This window comes from Chinchilla lanigera, unplaced genomic scaffold (genome assembly GCF_000276665.1).
Source record: "Chinchilla lanigera isolate Chin_1 unplaced genomic scaffold, ChiLan1.0 scaffold00015, whole genome shotgun sequence".
Taxonomy (NCBI): Eukaryota; Metazoa; Chordata; class Mammalia; order Rodentia; family Chinchillidae; genus Chinchilla; species Chinchilla lanigera.
In genome coordinates, this window is record NW_004955416.1 from 9,461,169 (window position 1) to 9,487,251 (window position 26,083).

A 26,083-nucleotide genomic window follows, 5' to 3' on the forward strand; every position below is an offset into this window, starting at 1 on the left:
AGCTATGTGCAGAAGATTGAGGCTGGACCCATGCCTCTCACTGTGTACTAAACTAAAATCAAAATGGATCAAAGATCTAAGCATTAAAACAGAAACACTTAATATGCTGGAAGATAAAATAGATAAAACTCTAAAAAGCACAGGTGTAGGCAAGGATTTTCTGATGAGAACTCCAATTACACAAGAAATAACAGCAAAAATCTACACCTGGGATTGTACCAGATTAGAAAGCTTTTGCACAGCAAAGGAAACAATCAACAGAGGGAAGAGACAACCTACAGACTGGAAGGATAATTTTCCGATAGAGGATTAATATAAAAATACATAAAGAACTCAGAAAATAGCCAATGTTTGTTCCTGCATGGTGGACCCCCTTACTCTGTGGAGCATACTTCTTTTCCTACTTTTACTTGGCCTAAAGTCACTCTGTATGCCCTGTTTCTTTTCCTTCCTTTTAATAAAACTTTGCTACAGTTTGCACTTGTGTCGACCAATTCTTTGTTCAGCAATCCACCTCCAGGAGAGGTTCCAGCACCCTAAAACCTGCTAACATATTTGGCTTAGTCTGCCAGAAGCAGCAGGTAAGGCCCTTTGGTCACATTGTTTTTGTTTCTCTGTAAGATAAAGTTTTCTTCTTCTTTCTCTGTCCCTCTCCTGGGTTAGGGAACCCAGACTTTCCTCATGGTGCTAGGAACAGTCTCCTGATGTGCACCACCAAGTGGGACAGGGGAGAAGGCGTGCATGCTCTGTGTTTTGTCTTATTTTCTCAGCCAGTAGGAGGTCTACAGACTCACTTGAGGTTTATCTTCCCTCTCCTTTCTTTGTCTCATTGTCGTCACTCTAAGGACATGAGCTAAATAGCCAGAGAGCTTGTTATTATGCCCTCCTGTCCTCACATTTCAAGTTTTCTGTGATATTTTGCTGGCCTTTGGGGAAATTAGCTTGGTCTCTGTCTACCCTAGTTTACTTCTGTGTGACCTCAAAGTCCCATCTGCACTTTTCCCCTAGATGGTCATTTCTTTCTCACGGTGTTATCTTAGTCAAGATCATCATCTTGTCTCATCACATGACTGGCCACCATCTAGTCTTGTCACATGACTGGCTGCCTGTTTTTAATCAGCCACATAGGTTCTGCCATGTTTAATTTCAAGTGACCTTGGGATCACCAGAAAAATCTCACGCTTGTAGATAGGAGCTAAACCTCTGATTTAGAGAAGACATGGGCTTTCTCCCTCTCTTCTTTTACATTGGGCTAGATCCCATGTTTCTTCTTAAATTCCAGTAAAGCTTAACTCAAGAGTATACAAAAATAGAGCCATTCTTGTTCTTACAACTTTTTAGGGTTAATGTGGGGGGGGGGGCTTCCTCTCTCTACTGCTTTAAATAAAGCACCAGAGTTTTACTATTGGGATAAATGGGAGGGGTATTGTTTCCCAAGTGGCTCCATTACGCTTCCGCAGAGCCATGGCTACAGGAATGCTGGTAGGGAGGAACTCCACCTTGATCTCATGGGAGTTTTGAAGGGTTAGATAGAGCCATCAAGTGCCTCAACACCTAGAGAGGAGCTAGTGGGCTCGAGGAGCTAAGAAGCTAATGGGCCCCAATACAGAGACAAAAGCCTTCAGTAGGGCTTTCTTCTGTGTTTCTACAAAAAATGCCAGAATCATCCTAGCTTTGCACAGAGACATCTGTCCAGTGAATACATGAGTCTCACTAGGGATGCTTTGTGGGCTCAAATAGGGTCTCCTTCTGCATGGGATGGCATCTTAGGAAGTAAAGACATAGTTGTCACTCTCTATAGGGCCCAAGATGAGCCATGGGAAACTAAACTACTCTCCACAGATCCAATGACTTCACCTCAGCCCATATCCTAGATCAATGGGAAAGGTTTGACCCAGTCAATTTAAAAAAGGAATAGCTTACCTTCTATTGCAATATGGCTTGGGGTCAATATGAACTAGGAAGTAGCAAGAAATGGCTACGGGATGGCAGTTTAAACTATTTTTCACTTAAACTGTTTCTGTTAAAACATATGAAGTAGAGTGAAATCCCTTATGTTCAGGCTTTGTGACCCTTTACCTCAGAAAAAGCCCAGAAACTATGGTACTTAGAGTGGCACCCAAGGAAGAAAGAGACTATCTTTGATGACCCTATCCTTGGATCCCTACCTCTCTCTCAAGGAGATATGGGTCTCTCCCATCTTTAACGAAGAAAACTTCAGATGGGACCCCAGACACCTATGACCCAACTGCTGGACACGGCCTTTTCTGTATTCAACAATTAGGATCTGGAAGAGAGTCAAAAGAGCAAAGGTAGAATTCTAGCTGGTGCAATTGGGAATGCTTTAAACCTACCCAGGTCAAAAAAAGGAGAATGCAAAGATAAGTGATGCTTCCGTTTTAAGTGCAAGAAGTCTGGACACTGGGCATGTGACTACACCAAGCCACTGCCTGGGCCCTGCTCCGACTGTAAGGCAGCCAATGTCCCTGACTCAAGGGGGGTTAACTGTTCCTGCTCCCAGACAGGGGTGAGGACAGCCAAAATCCTTTCCTGCTCTGACTATTGAAGAGGTCCAAGGCAGCCTACCATATCCCTGTCTGCAGATATTACCATCTCACACAGGGAGCTCTGGGTAACATTGGATGTCATGGGTAAGCTAATGCAATTGTTGCATTCAGTTTTGATGTCCTTCTCTGGAAAACCCTCCTCTAGATCTATAATCATATTTGGGGTTGAGGGGACCCCTAGGTGGAGATTCTTTACTCCTATTCTGACATGTCACTTTGAAGGTCAAACGTTTAACCATGAGTTTCTAACAGTCCCACAGTGTCCTACTCCCTTGCTAGGAAGAGATTTACTAGCAAAATTGGGGGCAGTTCTCAAATTCCAACAAACCAACACAGATTTTACCTGTTAGGACTACCCAAGGTCTACCTAACCTAATTAGCCAACAGGTGGATCTGGCTGCATGTATAATAAAATACCTGACTTAAGAAAACTCTTCTTCCTCTACAAATCAGAAAAGTGCTGGATATGGTGGTAAACACCTATAATTCCAGCACTTGGAAGGGTGAGGCAGGAGCTGTGAGTTTGAGGCCAGCCTGGGGCACATAGTGAGTTCAAGGTCAGCCTAAACTACATGGGTAAGACTGAGAGAGAGAGAGAGAGAGAGAGAGAGAGAGAGAGAAAGAGTGAGAGAGAGACAGAGACAGAGACAGAGACACAGAAAAAGAGAGACAGACACAGAGACAGAAACTGAGAGAGACAGAGACAGAGTCAGAGAGAGAGAACAAGAGACAGAAACTGCTTTGGGTGTCTTGACCCAGAGGCTAGGATAAGAACTCTGCCCAGTGGCCTACTTTTCAAAAATTTGGATTGGGGCTGGGGATTTAGCTCAGTGGCAAAGCACCTGCCTGGCAAGCTCAAGGTCATGAGTTCGATTCCTGATACCAGAAGAAAAACCAAACAAACAAACAAACAAAAATTTGGATGGAGTGGCTGCTGAATGACTACCCTGCTTGACAGCAATAGCAGCTACAGGTATACTAACAGAAAACAAAAAACTAGAAATTCTGACTCCCATCAGGTCAGACTGATTCTTGAGACTACAAGTTACTTGTGGTTAACAGGAGAATGGCTTGCCAGGTATCAGGCCATACTCTTAGTCACCTCTGAGGTGATTATAAAAACTTGCACTACTTTTAATCCTGTCTTTTGATGCCTACAGGCAAAGGTTAACTACTCTTGTGAACAAGTGATCTCCCAGACCTATGCAAGCAGGCAGAACATCATTGACCTACTCCTTCAATACCCTGAAGAGGTCTGGTTCACTGATGAAAGTGGCTTTATCCAAGACAGCCACCAAAAGGGAGGTTATGCAGTTGTCAGTTCATTGAGGCCAACTTCTGCTACAAACCTCTCTACTCAAAGAGCAGCACTTATAGCTTTTCTTGGGCATTGATATTAGGAAAAGGCAAGAAGCTACATATCTATACAGACTCCAAATATGTTTTTCTGGTGTTACATGCCCATGATTGTTCCAGGTGTATTGCCCAGGCTGATCTCTAAACCCTGGGCTCAAGCAACTCCTACCCCTCATTCTCCCACAGGTACCTCTGGTTTATTGTCTATTTTTTCTTTTCTTTCTTTCTTTTATTTGAGACAGGGTTTTGCTATGTAGTACAGCCTGGTCTTGAACTCACTATGTAGCTCAGGCTGGCCTCAAACCCACAGCAATCCTCCTGCCTCAGCCGCCACAAATTTTTTTTTTTTTTTTTTTTTTTTTTGGTCTTTTTGAGACAGAGTTTCACTATGCAGTTCAGGCTGTCCTTGAGCTCACTTTGTAGCCCAGGCTGGCCTTAAACTCGAGCTCATAGTGATCCTCCTGCCTTGGCTTCCCCAGTACTACGATTACAGGCATGCACCACTACACCTGGCCAAAGCCACAACTTTCAATGGTAAATTTATTCATCTATAATGTAATTATGAAACTGACATGGCAGCTTTTAGATAACATCTATTCATTTCTTAACTGAGCTACATTACCACCACTGCAACATCCATTCTAACACATAATTAACATTTTTAAAGGATCATATTATAAACAATAGGTTAGTTCTCAAACATTTAATAGGAACATGAAAAATCTTACAGGTCTGACGTCGCCACAGGAATTGGTAAACTGTCGAGCCAAGCCAAAATCAAGCATGTAACATTTCCTACAAGTACTAGGAAAGCGACCCATGGCAAAGTTTGACTAGAAAAACAGAGAAGGAAAATGCACACAATTCTTATAACATTTAGTCTTTATAATTTACCCTTCCTTTATTCTTTTTTTATTCTTCTATTTAAAGGCTTAACAAGCAACATTTCCAGATATAGTATTTTATTCCATTATGTTTACTATATATTATCTAGTTTTTGTTTCTATTAATAGCTAGTAAGCCTTGAACAAAAAAGAATTATGCAACTATATAAAATTATACACATACACAAAAAATTATACAATACAACACCGACTTTACTGAAATTCAGGTCCTGAATTTGATTCCCAGTAGCAAAAAAATAAAATAAAATGAAATTTAAAAAATAAAATAAAATGAGAGACATTAGGAATGTGGAGGAAAAAAAGTAGCTAAAAAGTTTAAGGAATTTCCTAAAGCACCATAAAGCTGAATTTTACTCATCTAAAATTAAATAGAATTAAGGAAACATTTCCAAAAGACTCAATACACTTCGCATTTTTCTGTTAAAATAAAGTAGTGTAATATTAAATCGCCACAAATTTCAGTGATAAGTAAGGGAGTCTTTGGTGATAAAATTCAAAATTGCCACACAGAATTGTTAGCTTTTCTTTCTTTCTTTCTGGTTTTGATTTTTTTGTTGGTGGGGCATTGCGACAAGGTTCGCTAGGCAGTTTAGGCTGGCCTTGAACTCACTAAGTAGCTCAGGATGGCCTCAAACTTGCAGCAATCCTCCTGCCTCCGCCCCGCAAGATTAGCTTTTTTAAAAAAATGCACTTCTAGCTGGGTATGGCATACGCCTGTAATCCCAGCACTTGGGAGGCTGAGGCAGGATGATCATTTCAAGTTTGAGACCAGCCTGGGCTACAAAGTGAGTCCAAGACCAGCCTAAACTGCATAGTGAGATCCTATCTCAAAAAGACCAAAAAAAAAAGTATTTCTGCTTAAGGAGCTTTCTGATGAAATGGAGACACTCACTGATTCACAATGACATAGGGCAGGAGAAATGCAAATAACATTAAATCTGACTTTTCAATGTTAATTTTAATTGGTATTTTCATGCATTTAATTTTAGAAATCATATGATAATGGATAACACTTTTAATATATCCATATTTATACTCTGTACTAATAGATTTACAGTAAAGTTTACAGTAAATACAGCATATAAGAAATCAGTCACTTCTCATGAACAACAAACACTAGAAAGGAAAAAGGAAAAGAATATTCCAGTACAGAAATGACAATTTCTAAGAAAACTAGAATAGCAAAACAACAACAAACAAAAAACCCTGTATTTCTGCATTACCACTCAGAAGAAAAATAAGGTCTTTAAATATAATTTCTTACAAACACAATTTGACTTGAGAAACCAAAAATACAAAATCAACTAAAAGCAACTTTTACAATGTATTTATTTATTTATTTGTTAGTCCAGACTGGCCTTGAACTCACTATGTGGCCCAGGCTGGCCTCAAACTCAAGGTGATCCTGCTGCCTCCGCCTCCTGAGTGTTGGGAGAAAAACTGAGATATATTATATTTTTGCTTCTAGGCCTCTACAGAAATAAAAATCTTTGTGTTTAACCACAGCAAATATACAAAACTACATTTGTAATTGATTGTGTCTCATCATAACAAAGTACCCAAAAAACCCTTCCGTGTTTGGGGAAGAAAAGGATCCTACCGGTTTGATGTCTCGGTGCAAGAATCCCACAGAATGGATGCTTTCGATTGACTCCAGAATCTGCCTCCCCAGCCGCAGGGTAGTGCTAGTAGTGAACGTGCCCCGGGCCTGGCTGCGCCGCAGATCTGCCAGGTTCCGACCCTGGGGCAACCAGACAAGCACTTTCAAATGTGGTACCAGAACTGTTACAAGCCTGGGCAATGACTCATTTACCACTGAAAAATGCTACGACTCAGAACAAAAGCAACCAACCACGCACACAACAACAGTGCTGTGGCAGAAGCAGCCAGGGCTTTACCCAGCTTGTGATTCTCTCAACAGAAGACAGTCTCTTAACATGAACGTTTCATACAAACCTGAGAATAACCAAGTTTTCCACATAAATTTTTTATTTATCTTATTCCTATTTATCTCTAATATCAGAATAAAATACAGACACGATTATTTTATTATTATTATTATTATTTTATCTTTTTTGGAGACAGGGTCTTGCTATGCAGTTCAGACTGGCCTTGAGCTCACTTTGTAGCCCAGGCTGGTCTCGAACTCACAACGATCCTCCTGCCTCAGCCTTGCGAGTGCTGGGATTACAGGTGTGCGCCATCACACCTGGCCAGACATGATTATTTTAAAAGACAGATACAGACATAGATATACACAGATACAATTCTCCAGAGAACTGATTACTGCCTAACATATGCTTCCATACAAGCTATTTAATTTTCCTGCATCTGTTTCCTCATCAAATGAGGCTAATAATACTCACCCCCTCACAGGGTTTTGTTAGGATTAAACAAAATCCATGTAAGGTTTTTAAATGATCTCTGGTCCACACTAGGTAACCAACAATAGCTAAGCACTGTACTGTTACTACCAAATACGGTAGGACAAAACACTTAATTACTTCTTGTTTTTGCGACAGGGTCTCACTATGTAGTCCAAGCTTGCCTTCAACTCACTACAGAGCCCAGGCTGGCCTCCAATTCCTGGCAACTCTCCTGTCTCGGTCTCCTGGGTGCCTGGGCCACAGGCCTATGCCACTGTTATGGTTTGTGTCTGTGTGTCCCCCCAAAGCCTCATGCGGTCATGGGGCAGGCTTTTAGAGTTTGATTATGGGTGTGAGCGACACCCGCCCTGGGGTGATAGCTTGCATATGTAAGGGAGAGGAAGAGGCTGCTTCTGGCCATTCCTTCCTTTTGTGCTTGTTGCTTTTGATGTGTTCTGCCACCATGAGCTGTAGCCCTCTGCCATGTGCCACTCTGCCTTGTAACCTGCCAAGTATGGACTAAAACCTCCACAAACTGTAAGTGAAATAACCCTTTCCTTCCCTAATTTTGGGCGTCAGGTATTTTGTCCCAGCAACGAAAGAGAAGTAGCCAAGACAGCCACCACACCTGGCACTCAGTTACTTGTAAGAATACAGAAAAGCAATGGATAGAATCTTGCCTATTGGAGATATATGACATTCATGATTTTCTATAACCTTCACAGCACCCTATACCTGTTCTGTTTTATCTATGAGGAAACTAATATTCAAGAAGGTCAATGCTAACCTGCTAGGGGTTAAAGATGTTTTTCAAATCTAAGGTTGTCTGGCTCCAAAGTATTCTTTCTTTACAGTGCTTTTTCACAGTTCTGTTCCACTGAGAAGACTCCTTTTTTGCTTAGTCAATGAACTACTAATCTGAAAAGTGCTAGCTACCAAGGAGTACAGAATGGCTTTCTTGTCTCAGGAAATTAAATATTCCAGTCTCTATTCTCAATACTTATCTTGTAGCGTATGTTTGGTGGTAACAGGCCATTAACACTATTATTTCACCTAAAGACAACTGATTCATTTTGAAAAGAAATAAATTCTTAGGTTACTTAAAGAGCATTCAGAATAAAATATTAAATATTATTCATGTAGTCTAAGAGCTTAAAAACTGTAGTGAGATCAAGCGAGGTTTTTTATACCTCTGTGTTTGTTTAAATGCAGTTTCCCCACAGCAAACATTAATTGATATTTCTCATCATCATATCATCAATGGTTTTTTGGGGTTACTGGTGACTGAACCTAGGGCCTTCACAATGAGCTACATTCATCCCCAGCCATTTATTTATTTATTTATTTTGAGATAAGGTTTTGCTAAGTTGCTGGGGCTGGGCTTCCACTTGTAATCCTCCTGCCTCAGCCTCCTACAGTGCTAGGACTACAGGTATACACCACCATACCCAGCTATTATTTTTTTAATGTTAGGGAAGTTTGTCTTTTTATTCCTACCAAATGTAAAAATAAATGACAATATAGAAAAACCAGCTTTATAGCCACAGGAGAGATACAGTCACACTTATTAGCATTCCAATAGTTTTTGCTTCAAAAATCAATTTTCTCTTTAATACTGGGAGTTGAACCCAAGGCCCTGGCATTGAGCTTCATCCCCAGCCCATTTTGGTATTTATTTTGACACAGAGTCACAATAAGTTGTAAGTTGCTCAGGATGGACAAAAAATTGCAATCCTTTTGTCTCAGCCTTCCAGAGTGCTGGGATAAGAGGTATTTACCACCATACCCAGCCTGCTATGCAGTTCTGCCAAAAAGGAGCTAGAATCAAACCTGAAGAAAGTAGCCAGAGATGGGAAAAACTGAACATTAAAAGGAAGGGCTGCAATGACTGAAAGTCATTAATATGTTATTCATATAATACAGAGTCCACAAAAAAATGTGTACATCAGGAAAAGAAAAGCGAAGCTGGGTGTGGTGGTGCCGGCATGTGATCCCAGTACTTGGAAGGCTGAGGCAGGAAGATTGTTGCAAGTTCAAGACCAACTTGGGCTACAAAGTGAGCTCGAGGCCAGTTTACAACTGCATAGCGAGACCTTGTCTCAAAAAGACCAAAAAAAAAAAAAAAAAGAAGAGGAAGAAGAAAAAGAAAAACTTGTATAAATATTTTAATACTACATTACTGAACTATCATGAGATTAATACAAATTATGTTTGGCCTCTACAATTACAAGAGGTGCTCAAAGCGGTGGCCATTAGCTTCCAGACATTTCTTAGTATGGCGAACTGCTAGAATGTGTATATATTTTTTTGGCAGACCCTGATGAGGATGAGGATGAAGATGGGAATGAGAATGAAGGAGGTGACAGCTCATTAGTCTCCTGTAGGAAAATATTAGGGAACCAATTTGACTTGCAGAAAATGGATAAAAAATTAAGGGCCAACTCGGCCTTTCCTATATGAAATGTACTTCAGGATAACTTAGTTGTAAATGGAGTGTGCTGTAAAGATGAATTTCAATTACTAAATACAGGAAAAATGTGAAAAATGTGAATACACTAACCCCAAAAAACCATTGATGATATGATGATGAGAAATATCAATTAATGTATGCTGTGGGGAAACTGCATTTAAACAAACACAGAGGTATAAAAAACCTCGCTTGATCTCACTACAGTTTTTAAGCTCTTAGACTACATGAATAATATTTAATATTTTATTCTGAATGCTCTTTAAGTAACCTAAGAATTTATTTCTTTTCAAAATGAATCAATTGTCTTTAGGTGAAATAATAGTGTTAATGGCCTGTTACCACCAAACATACGCTACAAGATAAGTATTGAGAATAGAGACCGGAATATTTAATTTCCTGAGACAAGAAAGCCATTCTGTACTCCTTGGTAGCCAGCACTTTTCAGATTAGTAGTTCATTGACTAAGCAAAAAAGGAGTCTTCTCAGTGGAACAGAACTGTGAAAAAGCACTGTAAAAGCACTGTAATAACTGTACAGTTATTTTGTAACTCCCCTCAAAATAACTGACTCAGAAAATGATTACTAACATGTTGATAAAAAATTCGGAGAACTTTAAAATATATGGATTAGGGATGAAGCTATAGCTCAGTGGCACAAGCACCTACCTAAGAAAGCAAAAGGTCCTGAGTTCGATTCCAAGTTAAAAAAAAAAAAAGATAAAATATATGGATCAGGCTGAAGTCCTTGAATTCAGTGACTAATCTTATCAAGCACTTCAGCCTGTGATGCAATAGGAAATACATAATCTCCATCTGAAGTACTTTTGCCAAATGAAAGAAAACTGGAGTCTTTTACCATTTTTTATGAGTACATGTTTACAGAACATAGTTATTATGTGCAGTTGGTACATGTATATAAACCATCTTAATTCTTCTTATCCACCTGCCAAACTGGAATCTTATTTACTTTCCAGTTCACAGGAAATGTAAGGGACAGGAGAACTTTTTTCTTTTCTTTTTTTTCTTCCCCCTTTTGAGGTACACAGAATTGAAGCCTGTGCCTTTGCACTGAGCTACATTCCTGGCCCTTTTAAAATATTTTTTAAAAATTTCAAGACAGTGTCTGCCAAAGTTCCTAAGTTGTCCATACTGGGCTCAAACTTGTGATCCTCCTGCATCAGTCTCCTGGAATGCTGGGTTTGGTTTACAGGTGTGAACCATCATGCTCAGTTTAGAAAAACATGTTAAACCCTGCCACATGGAAATAACCAGCAAAACCCAAGATACATGGATTTCTACATGTCAGATGACTCCACTTTTATCATGTCAATAAAAACAGAAAAGTACAAGAAAACAAAAGAAGGGAAAACAATAGGTTAAAATAAATTTACACCTGTGTAATGGTGCATGCCTATAATCCCAGCATTCAGGAAGCTGAGATAGGAAGATTATTGCAAGTTCAAGGCCAGCCTTAACTACATAGTGAATTCAAGGCCAGTCTGAACTATATTGCAAGACCTCATCTCAAAAAGAAGAAAGAAAAAGAAAGCAAGCTTAAGAACTACACAGTGACATTCATTTCAAAAACAAAACAAAATGAACAAAAAACCAGTTAAATTAGTCCTGGGAAAACCACAAATCCTCAACTTTAGCCTTGTCTCAAATCAAGTCAAACATTAAATATATGGATAGGGGTTTCACAGTGGATTAGCTTTCTTATGACAAGGGGAAAAATATAGCATACATGTCAAGTGGAAAAGTTCGTGAATAAATCTTGAGGAGCATCCCAAAGGCCACAAAAGCCATTGTTACATGATATATATGTTTCCTCATGTTTCCCAGTATTAAGAGACTTCTATTTACAGAAAGCGCTATTTAGGTGAATGTAAGATTTTAAATGAGCCTACGCATGTAGCTCAGTGGTAGAGTGCTCGCCTAGCATATATGACATTCTGTGTTCAATCCCTACCACCACCACACACACAAAAAAAAACTTTAAAAAGAAAGGACAGAGTTTAAGAGGATGTCTTGAGATTAGACACTGTAGATTAACAAAAACTGCTCTAAATAATCTCTCAGTACTAACCTGAAGATAAAATAGTTTTCTCTATTACAGCAAGAATATTGGCCTCAGACTTTTAAGCCTTAAAACCGAATAAGTTATTTCCAGGAAAACCAAAGACCTCCTTCAGCTTCAGCCTCTCCCTTTGTAAAATGGTGATAAAACCTGTCCTCTCCCCTTATGGGGTTAGGGGGAGAATCAGAGTATAAAATAACATAGAACAATCCTGGGCAAGGTGAGAAAAAGCAGGGTACATAGTAATGAACAAGGGTAGCTCTTCAAGAAATAAAACTCCTGGCTCAAGAGACAGTAAATCACATAACTCAAAAGATTTTCAGACTAAAGTCTATGTGGAGGTTAATACCAAATGCTGAAAGATAACTGAGGGAAAAGAGAAAACCTTCTGACGAGAATCAATGTCTCTGAAATCAACATTAGGTAGGTAAGGTAAATCAAAATAAAGAAATAAAATGCCCAAAATAAAGTTTGCTAAAGATGAAAGCCTGCAAATTTGCTATTCGGCAGCAAAGTGCACCATGGCTTTCAAATGTTGACGGCTGCTGTAGTGTGCATGCCCATGTGTATGTGTTCAGCGACAGAAGAATGTCAGTGAAAATTGAATTCTTTCCTCTTCTCTTGATGTAGATAATACTTCTATAGTCCCTTGCTGAATTTCCTTTCAACCCAATTCTACCTCCATCTACAAGAGAGGGAACAGGGCTATGTTAATGGTGGAAGGAGAGGCAGGGCTAGCAGTGTAGCTCAGTGGTAGTGAGTTAAGAGATTACAGTGTGGCAAAGCTGGCTGGGGGAGTAAGTGTGGCCAGTTAATTACAAGATCCCCATACATGTGTAGAAAGGTCCCCAAACCCTATACATGGACTTCTCGGGAGAACTCAAGCAGATTTTCAATAGGATGGCCTAGACCTGACTTCAGCCTGCGATGTGAGATTCAAACACCACTTCTCAGGACCCCTATGAAGAAGTTCTCAAGGGTTTCCTACACATTTGAACAATATAAAGGACACGCTAATGCTATGAAGAGCTTGCTATTCTAACTTTCCACAATAATGCATTCTGTGTTTCCCAGACAGCGCGTACTTTTATCTTTTCTTCACCCTCTTTTTCTCTTTACCTGGCCCAAATTCGCTCTGTAGAGCCATTCTCTCCCACTCTTCACTTTTACTTTTTTTTTTTTTTTTTTTGGTACCAGGAATCAAACTCAGGACCTTGAGCTTGCCAGGCAGGTGCTTATGCCACTGAGCTATATCCCCAGCCCTACTTTTACTTTCTCTAGTAAACTTGGCCACTGTTTTTTGCTCATTTTGTTCAGTTCTTTGTTTGAAATGAGAAGAACCTGAACCCTAACTCCAGAGGGAGATGCGAGCAACCCAGAACCCAGTAACATGTAGTTGGTGAGCCACTTTTAGAAGCAGGTTACCTAGTAACAGTAGGGCCCTTGCCTAGTGTATGCAGGGATGAGGGACTGATTTTCAGCACTGCAGAGAGAGACAGATAGACAAATGCAACAAGGGAGACTGAAGAAGAGAGATACACAGACACAGACACAGAGGCAGACACAGAGATGCAGGGGTCAGGCTCACGCTTAGTCCAGCCAACTTAGTGATTTAGTGAAACCCTGTCTCAAAATAAAATCTTAAAGAGCCAGTGAAGTAGCTCAGTCTGCAGACCCTGGATTTAATATCAAGTACTATATTAAAAAAAAAAAAGTGAGAGAAAGACAAACAGAGGAATGACATTTATCTTGTATCTTAACTATTGCTTAAATTTTTAAGTAACCACGGCTGTCACCTGGAAACATAAATGGGAAATTGAAGTGTCTAAGAAGCAAACATGGAGGGAAACAACAGGAATAGGGCAAGACTTTAGAGTCCACAATCCATGCTGGGATTAAGACTTTGCAATGATGACAATCAGTGAATATACAAGTCAACCAAAATAGCTGACAAGGACAACCATTTCATTTTTAGAAAATCTGTATCAAGTGTATTTAAATAAGTTCCACCTGTACAATATAAAATACTGACATCAAGACTATTTTCATTTTTATTCATATCCACTGTAATTGGGTATTCTGAGCAAAATGAAAAGATTCTGAGATACATTTTCCAGGTAACCTACCTGCAACTGCATGACCACATAGTTGAATCGATCATTCCTCCCACAGCCAATAAATCTACAAACATGGTCTTTCCCTGGGTAAAAGGAAAAGAAAGAAAACAATGGAAAAGAAAATACTATAATTTTTCTTCTAAAAAATTAATTTTTTTATGATTTAATATAAAAAATATATATGTTGAGACCTTAAAGATAGGAAATTTACATCATTCAAAAATTTTACCCACCTACTCCCCAGGTCTTGTACTGTTCCTTGTGTAATCAAATAAATATTTATTGAATTAATAAATAAAAGATGAATGAATAAGGGAACAAATAAATGGTAAATTACTTAGAAAGTAAAAGATTCAGATTCAGTAAAAGATTCAGAGATTCAGGTCATTTCAGATCAACTTGCTCAAGTATAACCCATATGAAAGGACAGAAGAGCAATAAATAAGAACCATGTTAGAAATATAAACCTACATTTTAATTTGTTGTTGTTTAAGAGAAGGTCTCAAAAGAAAATAAAAAAGACAAGGTCTCACTGTGTAACCCAGGCTAGCCTTGACTTTGGTGTGTAGCTTGGGTTAGCCTCAAACTCACAGTCCTGCTGCCAGCTTCCTGAGTTCCTGGATTACAGATGTGCACTACCACTGAATTTTAGATTCTGCCACTCCTTACTACATGACTTTAACAAGTCACTAATCTTTCTGGGCCTCATTTATTTGGAAAGCTCAATGGTTTTCAACCTGAGTTACAAGTGTGAAATTCAAAGATGTGCTGGCTGGAAAATAAACATCATGCTGGAGCTGGACCTCAAGTGTGAAGGCCTTGGGTTCAATCTCCAGTACAAAAAAAATCAGCCAGGCATGGTGGCGCACACCTGCAGGGCCAGCACTCTGAGAGTCTCAGGCAAGAGGATTGGCTATATAACCCAACCAGGCAATTTAAAGACTTAGTGAAACTGGTCATTGTGGCGCACAGCTATAATCCCAGAACTCAGGAGGCTTTAGCCAGAGATCAACACCCCAGCCTAAACTACATAGTGAGACCCTGTCTCAAAAAACTAAAACCAAAACCAAAACCAAAAACACTAAATAAATTTAAACCACACACACAAGTCACTGATTCCATCAACCTTGAATGCTTGCCAAAACCATCCGGTAAACTTTTTGAATCCCTAAATTCTAAACCAGGTGCAGCGGCACAATACTTGTAATCCCAGCACTCTGGGAGGATGAGGAGGATGACAAATTCAACCCCTGCCAGGGTAACTTAGTGAGCCACTGCCTCAAATTAAAAAAACTTTTTAAATGGGCTGGGGATACAGCTCAGTGAAAAGGCCCTAATGTTTAATTGCCAGAATTTACATTTCTAAATTCCACACTGATTTGGAATTGGTTATAGAATATGAGCAATTCAAAATGCTCTAAATGATAAACTTAATTAAGAGGGAAAAAAAATGCTCTAAATGATTCAAAAGCAGGCAGGACATGGGTAGATATGTGAAAGTACTGCTGAGTAATAAGAATCCCAAAAAATATTTTTAGATAAAGAATTACATACTACAACAATACATTTTAGAACATACTACAACAATACATTTCAGAACAACAATACATGTATTTTTCCACTATGGTGGCAGTGAAAATGACAGACTCAATAAAGGCCAATCTAGAGACAGAAAGGTTAAGCTAAAGACAGGAAGGTCACAATATCCAGCAAGAGATAAGAATAGAATAAGAGGTGACTGAAAAATATGCTAAGTTTTTTAGGGATTTTTCTTTTTTTTTTGAGAGAGGGTCTTACTGTGCAGCTCAGAATGGTCTTGAGCTCACTATGTAGCCCGTATTGGCCTTTAACTCACAGCAGTCCTCCTGCTTCAGCCTCCTGAGATTATAGGCATGTAACACTGTGCCTGAATCTGAATATTTAAATTTTAAAAATTATTATAGTAAAAGACACATTGGCATTAATTCCCCCTCAAGATACACACCCACCCCATTCAAATACACATATTCCATTGTTCTTGCCACTCTCTGAAGCAATTCTGGAAGTCTCAAGTGTCTGTACAAGGTATGATGAAAAAAAGTAGGAATGCTGAGCGCCACCGAGTGCAGTCTGACGGCAAGGCAGGCTTGTAAAACCATTACACTGCATTTTCATCTACCTATTCACCAGATCTGGCTCCATGTAACTTCTGGATCTTTCACAAAGTCAAAATGAACATGAAAGGTAAGCTTCTTCAATCAATTCAGGACCCTAAGACAGCCACAAAAGCACAGCTACAGACACCAAAGAGGATTTCCAGAAGTGCTTCAGAAAGTATCAAGAATGATGGATTGTGTTCAAAGGAAGTAAAGAAAAAAGTATTTTGAGGGGATTAGCAGCAATATGTCTTTAACTGTAATTTTTTTTTTTTGTCTTTTTGAGACAGGGTTTCACTAGGCAGTTCAAGCTGGCCTTGAACTCACATTGTAGCCCAAGCTGGCTTTGAACTCACAATGATCCTCCCGCCTCAGCCTCCCAAGTGCTGGGATCACAGGCATGCACCACCACGCCTGGCAACTGTAATAATTTTTTATTAAAACATACACTGTATTTTTCCATCACAGCATGAATTATAGAAAAAAGAAATAGATAAAACAGGGTAAATCTGAGAAATATGATGTAGGTTTGTACCAGAAATAGATAAAACAGGGTAAATCTGAGCAATATGATGTACGTTTGTACCAGAAATTGATACAATTAAGTGAAATTTTGTACCAAAACAAGACAATGTAAAGGTTGCATAGGGCTTTTTTTTTGGTTGTTATTGTATAGGTTTTAAAGGATATTACAGTGTTGAATTTAAGGGCAGTTGAATTGGGTTAATTATAATTTCAGGCATGGTACTGAGACAAAATGACCAAGTTCCAGACACACATCAGGGAAACATTACCATGGAGGACAGAACCACAAACACAGATGGATGAAAAATAAGAAAGTTTTAGTACATAATTCTGGAAAATTCATGAGTAAAACTAAAAGCACCTTGAAGGAAACAGAGAAACAACCAGAGAGACAGGAGGAAACTCTGAGAAAGAACAGTTCATGAAGCTGGAAGTGATGGGAAGCGCCCACTCACAAATAGTAGGATTAGAACCCATGAATGCACGGAAGGGGTGGAAGTTAGTTTATAATGGGGTAAAGAGTAATTGGGGCTGGTGGTACACACCTATAATCCCAGCATTTTTGAGGTTGAGGCAGGACTATCATTGCAAATTCAAGGCCAGCCTAGACCACTACATAGCAAGACCTTGTCTCAAAAAATAAAAGGAAAAAAAAAAGTAAATGAAATATGAGACAATAAAGGTAAACAACCTTTGAGTACATTTGCTTGTAAAACAAGGAATAGTGTCAGGGCTACAGCTATCAGGTCAACATTTGGTAGACTGACAAAAAGCTTGAAACAAAGTTCAAAAATTTTGTCCAATGACTGACTTAAAACATAAATACCAGGCAGGGCCAGACGTGGTGGCACATGCCTGTAATCCCAGCACTCTGGAGGCTGAGGCATGAGGATCGATGTGTGAGTTCAAGGCCAGCCTGGGCTACAAAGTGAATCCAAGACCAGGCTGAACTGCATAGTGAGATCCTGTTTCAAAAAGAAAAAAATATATATATAGGCCCAGGGATATAGCTCAGTGGCACAGTGCCTGACTGGCAAGTACAAGGCCTGAGTTCAATTTCCAGTACACACACACACACACACACACACACACACACACACATACACAGAATTAAGATTCATTTTAAACCAAGCATGGTAGTGGTGCATGCCTGTAATCCCAGCACTTGGGAGGCTGACACAGGAAGATTACAGTGAGTTCAAGGTCAACCTGGCATATACAGGAAAACTAAAAGTAAAACTAAAAAAAAAAAAAACTGGGGAAAAAAAAAAGAGACACTCATTTTAGTTAATAATTCCAAAGTTCTTTTGTGCATCTGGGTTATAAATTGCCACACTGTTCTCTCACTCTCTGTGCTTCTTGTAAAAAGGACTGTAACAAGCAGCCAGTGTGGTGGCAGGTGCCTATAGTGCCATCTACTTAGGAGGCTGAGGCAAGGGGACAAAAGATTGAGGCCAGCCTGGAAAATTAGCAAGACTTCATCTACACACACACATACACACACACACACACACACACTGCTGTCTCACTATGAAGCAGGGCATGGTCCAGAAGAATCGCAAGCTGAAGGCCAGCTTGGGCTATATAGTGAGGCCCTACCTTAAAGGAAAAAAAAAAAAGAAAAAGAATGGGTGCAATGAAAACCCAATAATCACCATGTACACAATGCACATTGATGATTTTATATACATTTTTGCAAAGCTGTACCATCTAGTAAACTATAATAAAAATGAAAGGATTAAAAATAGCAACTTCTTTTTCTTTTGGTGTTTTTGAGACAGGGTCTCGTTGGGCAGTTCAGGCTGGCCTTGAGCTCACTTTGTAGCCCAGGCTGGTCTTGAACTCAAAATTATCCTCTTGGCTCAGCCTCCTGAGTGCTGGGATTATAGGCATGCACCACCATGCCTGGCTAGCAACATCTGTTCTTCAAATTCACAGAAACTGTAATCCCAGGGAGGCTGGAGGCTAGAGCTTGAGGCCAGTCTGAACTACATAGAAAGACCCTGTCTCAAAAAAATTTAAAAAAACAAACAAACAAAAACATTTAATCAGCTCCCTTATTATCCATTGTTCAAGAGTCCACCTTCAGCCTGGAGATTCAGCTCAGTGGTAGAGCACTTGCCTAGCACACGCAAGGCCCTGGGTTCAACCCCAAGTACTACACACAAAAGAAGAACAACTCCACCTTCCCATCATGTAACATTTAAATGCAGCACCTTTGCCACACAGACATTTCAACCACTTAAAGACAAAAGACCACTGCAGGAATACTTCTTTGGAATACTTCTTTTAAAATAGCTTTATAAATTACACCCAAACCCCACTCTTAAAAAGAAAAAAGAAATTAATGACCCATAGGTCCTTTATTGAGCAATCAAAGCAAAGTAAACTTTCTGGGATTCAGCAATATATTCTCATTGCTTTAGGTAAGAGTCAAATGAGTTCTTGTCTTATATTTTAAGGGATAGTATGGGGCTGGAGATATAGCTCAGCAACACAAGTGCCTGCTTGGCAAGTGTAAGGTCCTGAGTTCGATTCCCAGCACACACACACAAAAAAGGAATAGTGTACTGCTGCTCTTATACATATATGTGTAATTAATGAAATAAATAAAGTTAGTTCAATAAAAATGTACAAATTTCTGGAAGCACGGAAAAATTACAATTTAATTGGGACAATCACTCTTCACTACTATAATTGCTAAAATACCTTTATAACAATAAGTATATACTGAAGTATATCAGTAAATAAGAAAGGGACTATCATCTTGTTCCAGTGCCTAACAATACCTGACAAATAGTGAAATATTCAATCAGTATTTGAATGAATAAATTGAAAGAAATAATAATAGTTGAGGTAGGGAGGAAAGGGGATGAAAAAGGAATTAAGATGTGTTGTATATGTGTACCAATTCCCCATGAGGGATGTAATCGTTATGTACTACAAACATGTACTAATAAAAAAATGAAAAAAAAAATTTAAAAAGCAAAACAAGAAGAAATAGTTAATAAAATATGCACAATATGCACATATATGCAAGCATTTTATGCGAGGCTCTCTATTACACACTTAACATACATTTAATCCTTCCAATAATGTTAAGTATTAATATGTCCTCTACTTTTCAGATATAGAAATGGAGGCTTAAAGCTGGGCGTGGTGGCACACACCTGTAATCCCAGCACTATGGAGGCTGAGGCAGGAGGATCATTGAAAGTTCGAGGCCAGCCTGCGCTGCACAGTGAGTTCAAGGCCAGCCTGGACTACAGAGCAAGACCCCGTCTCAAAAAAACAAACAAAAAACAAAAAACAAAAAAATTGGAGCCTTAATGAAGTTAATTACTTCACCCAAAAGATACAACCAGAAATGATGGAGTAGTTTGGCACTGGGCCTGGTAGTACACACCTATAATACTGGCACTCAGGCCACTGAGAAAGGAAGATTGCCAAGTTTGAGGCCAGCCTACACTATATGTATAGCAAGTTCAATGTCAACCTGGACTGCATAGTGAGACCATGTCTCAAAAGAAAGAAAAAGACGATGAGCAGTTTGTTCTACAGCCTTTGTTCTTAATCACTGTGCCAAAAATAATTGAAACAGTTTAAACTCAAATAACATCAACTACACAGACAAGAAGACCCAATAAATACAAGTACCAAATTAGATGCTTGGAATACAAGATAAATTAAGATCTATCCCCTCAAGAAGTTCATAGCCTACACACAAGTACAGTATGATGAGTTCTATAACATTACAAGGTTTACTGAATACACAGACAATCCAAAAGTTTGTTGCTGAGGCTTTATGTGACATTTAAATCACTAGATTTTAAATTTATGAGAAGAGTATTCTAAGAGAAGAATACTTATAGAGCCATGAATGATCCAAGGCTATACTGGATTAGAGTTGATAGAGTAAAAGGGCTACTACCTAAGACAGGCTGAGATAAAGGACATGATGAGACATGAAACGAGGGCTGAAGCTTTGTATGCCAATGGGGTATAATATGAAACACAGTAATCTTCAGTATCCATGAAGAATTGGTCCCAGGAACCCCACTGATACTAAACTTCAAGGATCCTCAAAGTCTCATATAAAATACTCTAAACCAGGCTTTATGGTGCATGCCTGTAATCCCAGCACCCTGGGAGGCCAAGGCACAAGTATTATGAGTTTGAGCCCAGCATGGACAATTCAGAGAGACACTCTCTCAAAAAAAGTAAAGGAGTGGGGTAGAGAAAAGGAGGACCGGTGTGGTGCCTGGTCTGCACGCCTTGGGTTCAAGACCCAGAATCACAAATCAAACACAGTATTTGTACACAGTCTCCCCTCACCCTCCAGCACAAATACTGTAAACAGTCTCTACATCACTTGTGAACCCTGACACAGTGTAAAAGCTGTGTAAATAGCGTCATGCATGCTATTCCAACGCGCACATGCTCTGCCACTAAGCCATATTCTCAGTAATAGATATTTTTAAGTGTGTGTGTGAGACGCTGAAAGTCAAACCTATGGCCTCACACATACAAGGAATGGGGTGATTAAGACATATGATAAATGTTTAAATTTTTAAAAAATTACAGCCAGGCATGGTGGTGCACACCTGTAACCCCAGCCCTCAGGAGGCTGGGGCGGATGATCACTGTGAGTTCAAGGACAGGCTGAACTACACAAAGAAATCTTGTCTCAAAAAATAGAAAAAACTACAGTAAGACACACTGTCAAGAATGATACAATAACTGTGTTTAAAGCAAGGATGACTATTTTGAGTATTTAAGGGTTTATTTAACCCTTAAACACATGTTAAGTATTTAATATGTTAATTCAACATTTAAGTATTTAACATGTTTATTTCAACATCCACTGTATTTTGTGATATAACTTGCTCATCAACTATTTACAGCAATTTCTATGAAATAAAAATCTGATGATGGCCAGAGATAGTGGCACATGCCTGTAATCCCAGCATTTAGGAGGCTAAAGCAGGAGAATTGCTGTAAGTTCTAGGTCAGCCTCAGCTACATAGTGAATTCATGGCTAATCTGAACTATATAGCAAGAACCTTTCTGAAAAACAAACAAACAAACAAAACCCCCAAACCTGGTGATGTGCCCTCATCCACCTTATTCACTAGATCGGGTACTGTGTGACTTCTGGCTCTTCCCCAAACTGAAAATGACCATGCAAGGTAAACATTTTGAATCAATTCAGGAGATTGTAGTAACCATGACAGTGCAACTAAAAACATTTTCCAAACAGCACTTCCAGAACTGCTTAACAAAGTGGAAAGAACAATGAGTAAGTATGTTCAATGCAAGCGGAAGTATTCTGAGAAGATTAATGGCAATGTGTATTTCACTATAATAAGTGGGCTTTAAAAATTTTTTTTCACCATATTTTTTGATCATATCACATATACATATGTTGTCTACCACTAAGCCACATCCTTAGCCCTGTAACAGCTTCATTATAATATTAACCTATGGCAAAATTTATCAATTTAAAGTCTATGATTCAATGATTTTAGTATATCAACAAAGTTGTACAACCACCACCTCAATAAAATAGTAAAATGAATCGTGTGTGTAGTCTTGCTGAAGAAGCACTCTACCCTTGAGCTACAATCTCAGCCTTGGGGGTGCTTTTCAGTCTATCCTTATGCTAGTACCACACTTATTTTGTCACTTTGAAGTAAGTTTTAAAATTGGGAAGTGTGAATGTTTCAAATTGTTCTTATATTTGAGACTGTTTAGGTCACTTGAGTCCTTTGTAATTCCATATGAATTTGAGAATCAGCTTGTCCATTTCTATGAAGAAGCCAGCTGTAATTCTAATGGGGACTGCACCGAGCCTATAGAACAATTTCAATTTCAGGATAATGCCACTTTACCAATATTAAGTGTTCTAGTCTATGAACACGGGATCTTTCTTTTTTCTTCCTTTTTTTTTTCTGGTCTTTTTGAGACAGGGTCTCATTATGCAGTTCAGGCTGGCCTTGAGCTCACTTTGTAGCCCAGGCTGGTCTCAAACTCACAGTGTTCCTCCTGCCTTAGCCTCCCAAGTGCTGGGATTACAGATGTGTGCCACCATGCCCAGCCTTGGGATCTCTTTTCATGTACTTGTATCTTCTTTAATTTTTTGATATGTTACAGTTTTGACAGTAAAAGTATATACTTCTGTTAAATTTATTCCAAAGAACTGTATTCTTTCCATAATACTGTAAATGACATTGTTCTCTTAAATTCATTTTTGGACTGTTCATTGCTAATGTATATACAGAAATACATTACTTTATAAATGAATCATTTTTATTATTGATCTTGCTGTGAGCTTGTACTTGTTCATTATTTCTATCAGTTTTTTAGGGGATTTCGTTAGGATTTTTATATGAGAGATCATGTCATCTGCAAATACAGTTTTACTTTTTTTCTAATCTGGATGCCTTTTACTTTATTTTCTTGCCTATTTTCCCTGTCTAGAACCTCTAGTACAATACTGAGTAAAAGTAGTGGTAGTAGAAATCTTTGTCTTGCTCCTGATCCTAGGGGAAAAACAGCCTTTTACTGTTATCTGTGGAGTTTTTCACAGATGCCTTTCATCAGGCTAAAGAAATTCCCTACCATTCCTAGTCTGTTGAATACTGTTATCATGAAGGTATGTTGGATTTTCTAATGGGGCTTTGTGCATTATTTTATTGATACTCTCTACAGTATTAACTTATTTTCATGTGTTGAACCAAATTGGAATTTTGCAGCTATATTCTCCTTAGTCATGGTGTATAACCCTATTCATATGTCACTGGTTTCTTTCTATAGTATTTTGCTGAGGATTTCTGCATCTATATTCCAATCAGCTAGTAGCTGCCAAAGTTTATTTACAGTTTGAGGGTGGTGCCCTACCCAAGGCTTCATGTGTTGAAACTGAATCCTCCTCTTGAGTTACACATTAAGTAGGTGCAAACTGACCCTGACTATGGTAGAGTAGAGCCTTTGGGAGGCGATTAGGATCAAGTTATTAGGGTGCAGTCTCCATTACAGAACCCTGGTGGCTTTGTAAGAGGAAGAGAGACCTGAAGATATACACGTATATGTACATGCTCTTGTCATTTTCCATGGGATGTTCTGAACCACCTCGGTCTTTGCCACCAAGAAGACCATCACCAGATGCAGCTCCTCAACTTTAGATCTGCAGAACCACGAGCCAAAATCAACCTATTTATTTTAACTCACTCACTCTGTGATATTATGCTATCGGCAACAGAAAACAGTTTTCTTCCCTTTTGATCTCTTTGCTGGTTTGGTATCATGGTTAATAACGACCTCACAGAACCGACTGGGATGGGCTTCCTCCTTTCTCTTCACTCGTCATGTGGGGCGAGAGATGGAGTGTGGGACAGTTTTCAAAGAACTGGTGTTAATTCTTTAAATGTCTGGTAAAAGTCATCGTTACCCACAGCCTTGGTTTCCATGTGGGTAGCTTGTATTATTACTAATTCAATATCTTTACCTATTACAGATCTATTCAGATTTGTATTCTTCTTGAGTTAGTTTCCATAGTTTGTATCTTTCTTGGAATTGTCCATTTTCATCCCAAGTCATTTAATTTATAATCATCCATTTCTTTACAATCTTTTTTATTTTTCTAAGGTCAGTAGTAAAGTCCCTTTTTTTTTTTTCATTTTTGGGGTTACTCATTGCACTCCTTTTTATAATGGTCTGTCTAGTTAAAGGCTTGGTTTTTATGTTTGTTTTCAAAGAATCCATTTTTGGTTTTCTGAATTCTCCATTATTTTTCTGTTCTCCATTTCATTAATCTCTACTCTAATCTTATAGTTTCCTTGCATTTGTTTTAGGTTATGTTTGATATTTTTTTTCCCTGAAATCATAATAAGACAGAAAGTTAGGTTATTGATTAGAAATTTTTCTGGCTTACAGACAGGCATGGTGGTATGTATCTATAATCCTAGCACTCTAGCCGGGAATGGTGGTGCATGCCTATAATCCCAGCACTTGGGAGGCTGAGGCAGAAGGATTGCTCTGAGTTGGAGACCAGCCTGGGTTACAACATCAGTTCAAGGCTAGCCTGAATTGCATAATGAAACCATCTCACAAAGACCAAAAAAAAAAAAAAAAAAAATCCTAGCACTCTGGGAGGCTGAGTGAGACAGGAAGATCTCAAAGTCTGAGACCAGCCTAGGCAACTTAGTCAGACTGTGCCTCAGAATTTAAAAAGTTTAGCAAAGGCCCTGGGTTTAGCCCTCAGTGTGTGTGTGGGGGTGTGTGTGTGGGGGTAATCTTTCTGGCTTTTACTGTAGGTGTCGCTGCATAAATTTACTTCTCAGCTCAACTGAAGCTGCATTCCATAAATTCCGATACCCTGAACATGAGAATGCAGACTAAGCCCAAGGAGTCAGAGGTCCTGTGGACTGGGGTCATGAGAGCTGTTTGGAAGCTCTAAACCAGGAGGACCTTGCACAATACCTGTGGAGACTCCCTGGAAGCCATTCTTGCCCTGACAGTACAGGCTGTGGTGGAGCTCAGGAGAGGTCTGCAGCAAGATTCCTGCTGCCTGTGCTGACAGCTGGGGAGTGGACACTAACTGGTTGTGGGGTCCCAATGCAATGGGAAGCTGGAGAGAAAACGCTACAAAGAATGGCTTTCGCCCCTGATGGCTCACTTGAGATGTTAGTAAGAATTGCCTCCTCAGTATTCTATAGCCATGACGAGGAGGCCAAGAACAGAAAACAAAGAGACTGAGAAAAATCAGTTGCTTTAGCTGCAGCACTAAGAGAAACAGATCCCAAGTCTGATTCCCAGGGCCCCAAGAAGAACTCGATGACTGCATTCATCTGCTACCACTGTTAAAAGCCAGGCCACCTCAAGAGGAACTGCCCTAAGAGGCCCCATGGGCCATGCCCTGAATGCAAAGGTGACCACTGGAGATCGGTCTGCCCTCTGAAGTGGAGGCCCCAGAGCTCAGACCCATTCTACCAGTTGGTCCAACAGGAATGAGAGGGCCCAGGGTATACTCTGCCTTCTCCCTCTGGCCAGACTGTCATCTCCATGGAGGAGCCCCGGGTAATCATGACTATGGAAGAACAAGAAAACAGCCTGTTGCTAGACACAGGTGCAAGTCTCTCAGTCCTTCTTTTCAATCCTGGCCTTCCTTCCAGCCGTCACACCTCAGTGAAAGGAGTCACTGGTGAGGAGGTAATATGCTATTTTTGACAACCCTTAGGCTGTAACTACTTGTTAGATCCTTCTTGTGTATCTCTGTCTTCCTGAGAAATCACTTTGAAGATACCACTATGTATTACAGCAGCCATTGATATTTTCCTACTAATCTATCCATAACTCTGTAATGTTTGTATTGTTCCTATCCTATTTCGTAAATGGATGCATGTCTATTGTTATGTGTTTCCTACAACCACCACTGAGAATAGTTAATGATTATTCAATAGGTCACTCATGTATAGCTCTATTTATTTTCTTTAGAAGCCACTTTGAAGATACCAAGTATAGTACAACAACTATTGATAATCTCCTACCTCTTTTGTCTGTAACTC

General features: G+C 39.3%; 1 protein-coding gene across 1 annotated transcript in view; it reads right to left on the bottom strand.

Annotated features, from left to right (window-relative positions):
- Positions 1-26,083, bottom strand: part of Ttbk2 (tau tubulin kinase 2) — a gene marked incomplete at its 5' end in the record, with an annotated part of 106,265 nt that overhangs the window by 48,872 nt on the left and 31,310 nt on the right. Inside the window, 3 exon segments of the mRNA XM_013512442.1 lie at positions 4,652-4,756; positions 6,429-6,569; positions 13,867-13,940. Of these exon segments, the coding sequence (XP_013367896.1) occupies positions 4,652-4,756; positions 6,429-6,569; positions 13,867-13,940 (320 nt within the window).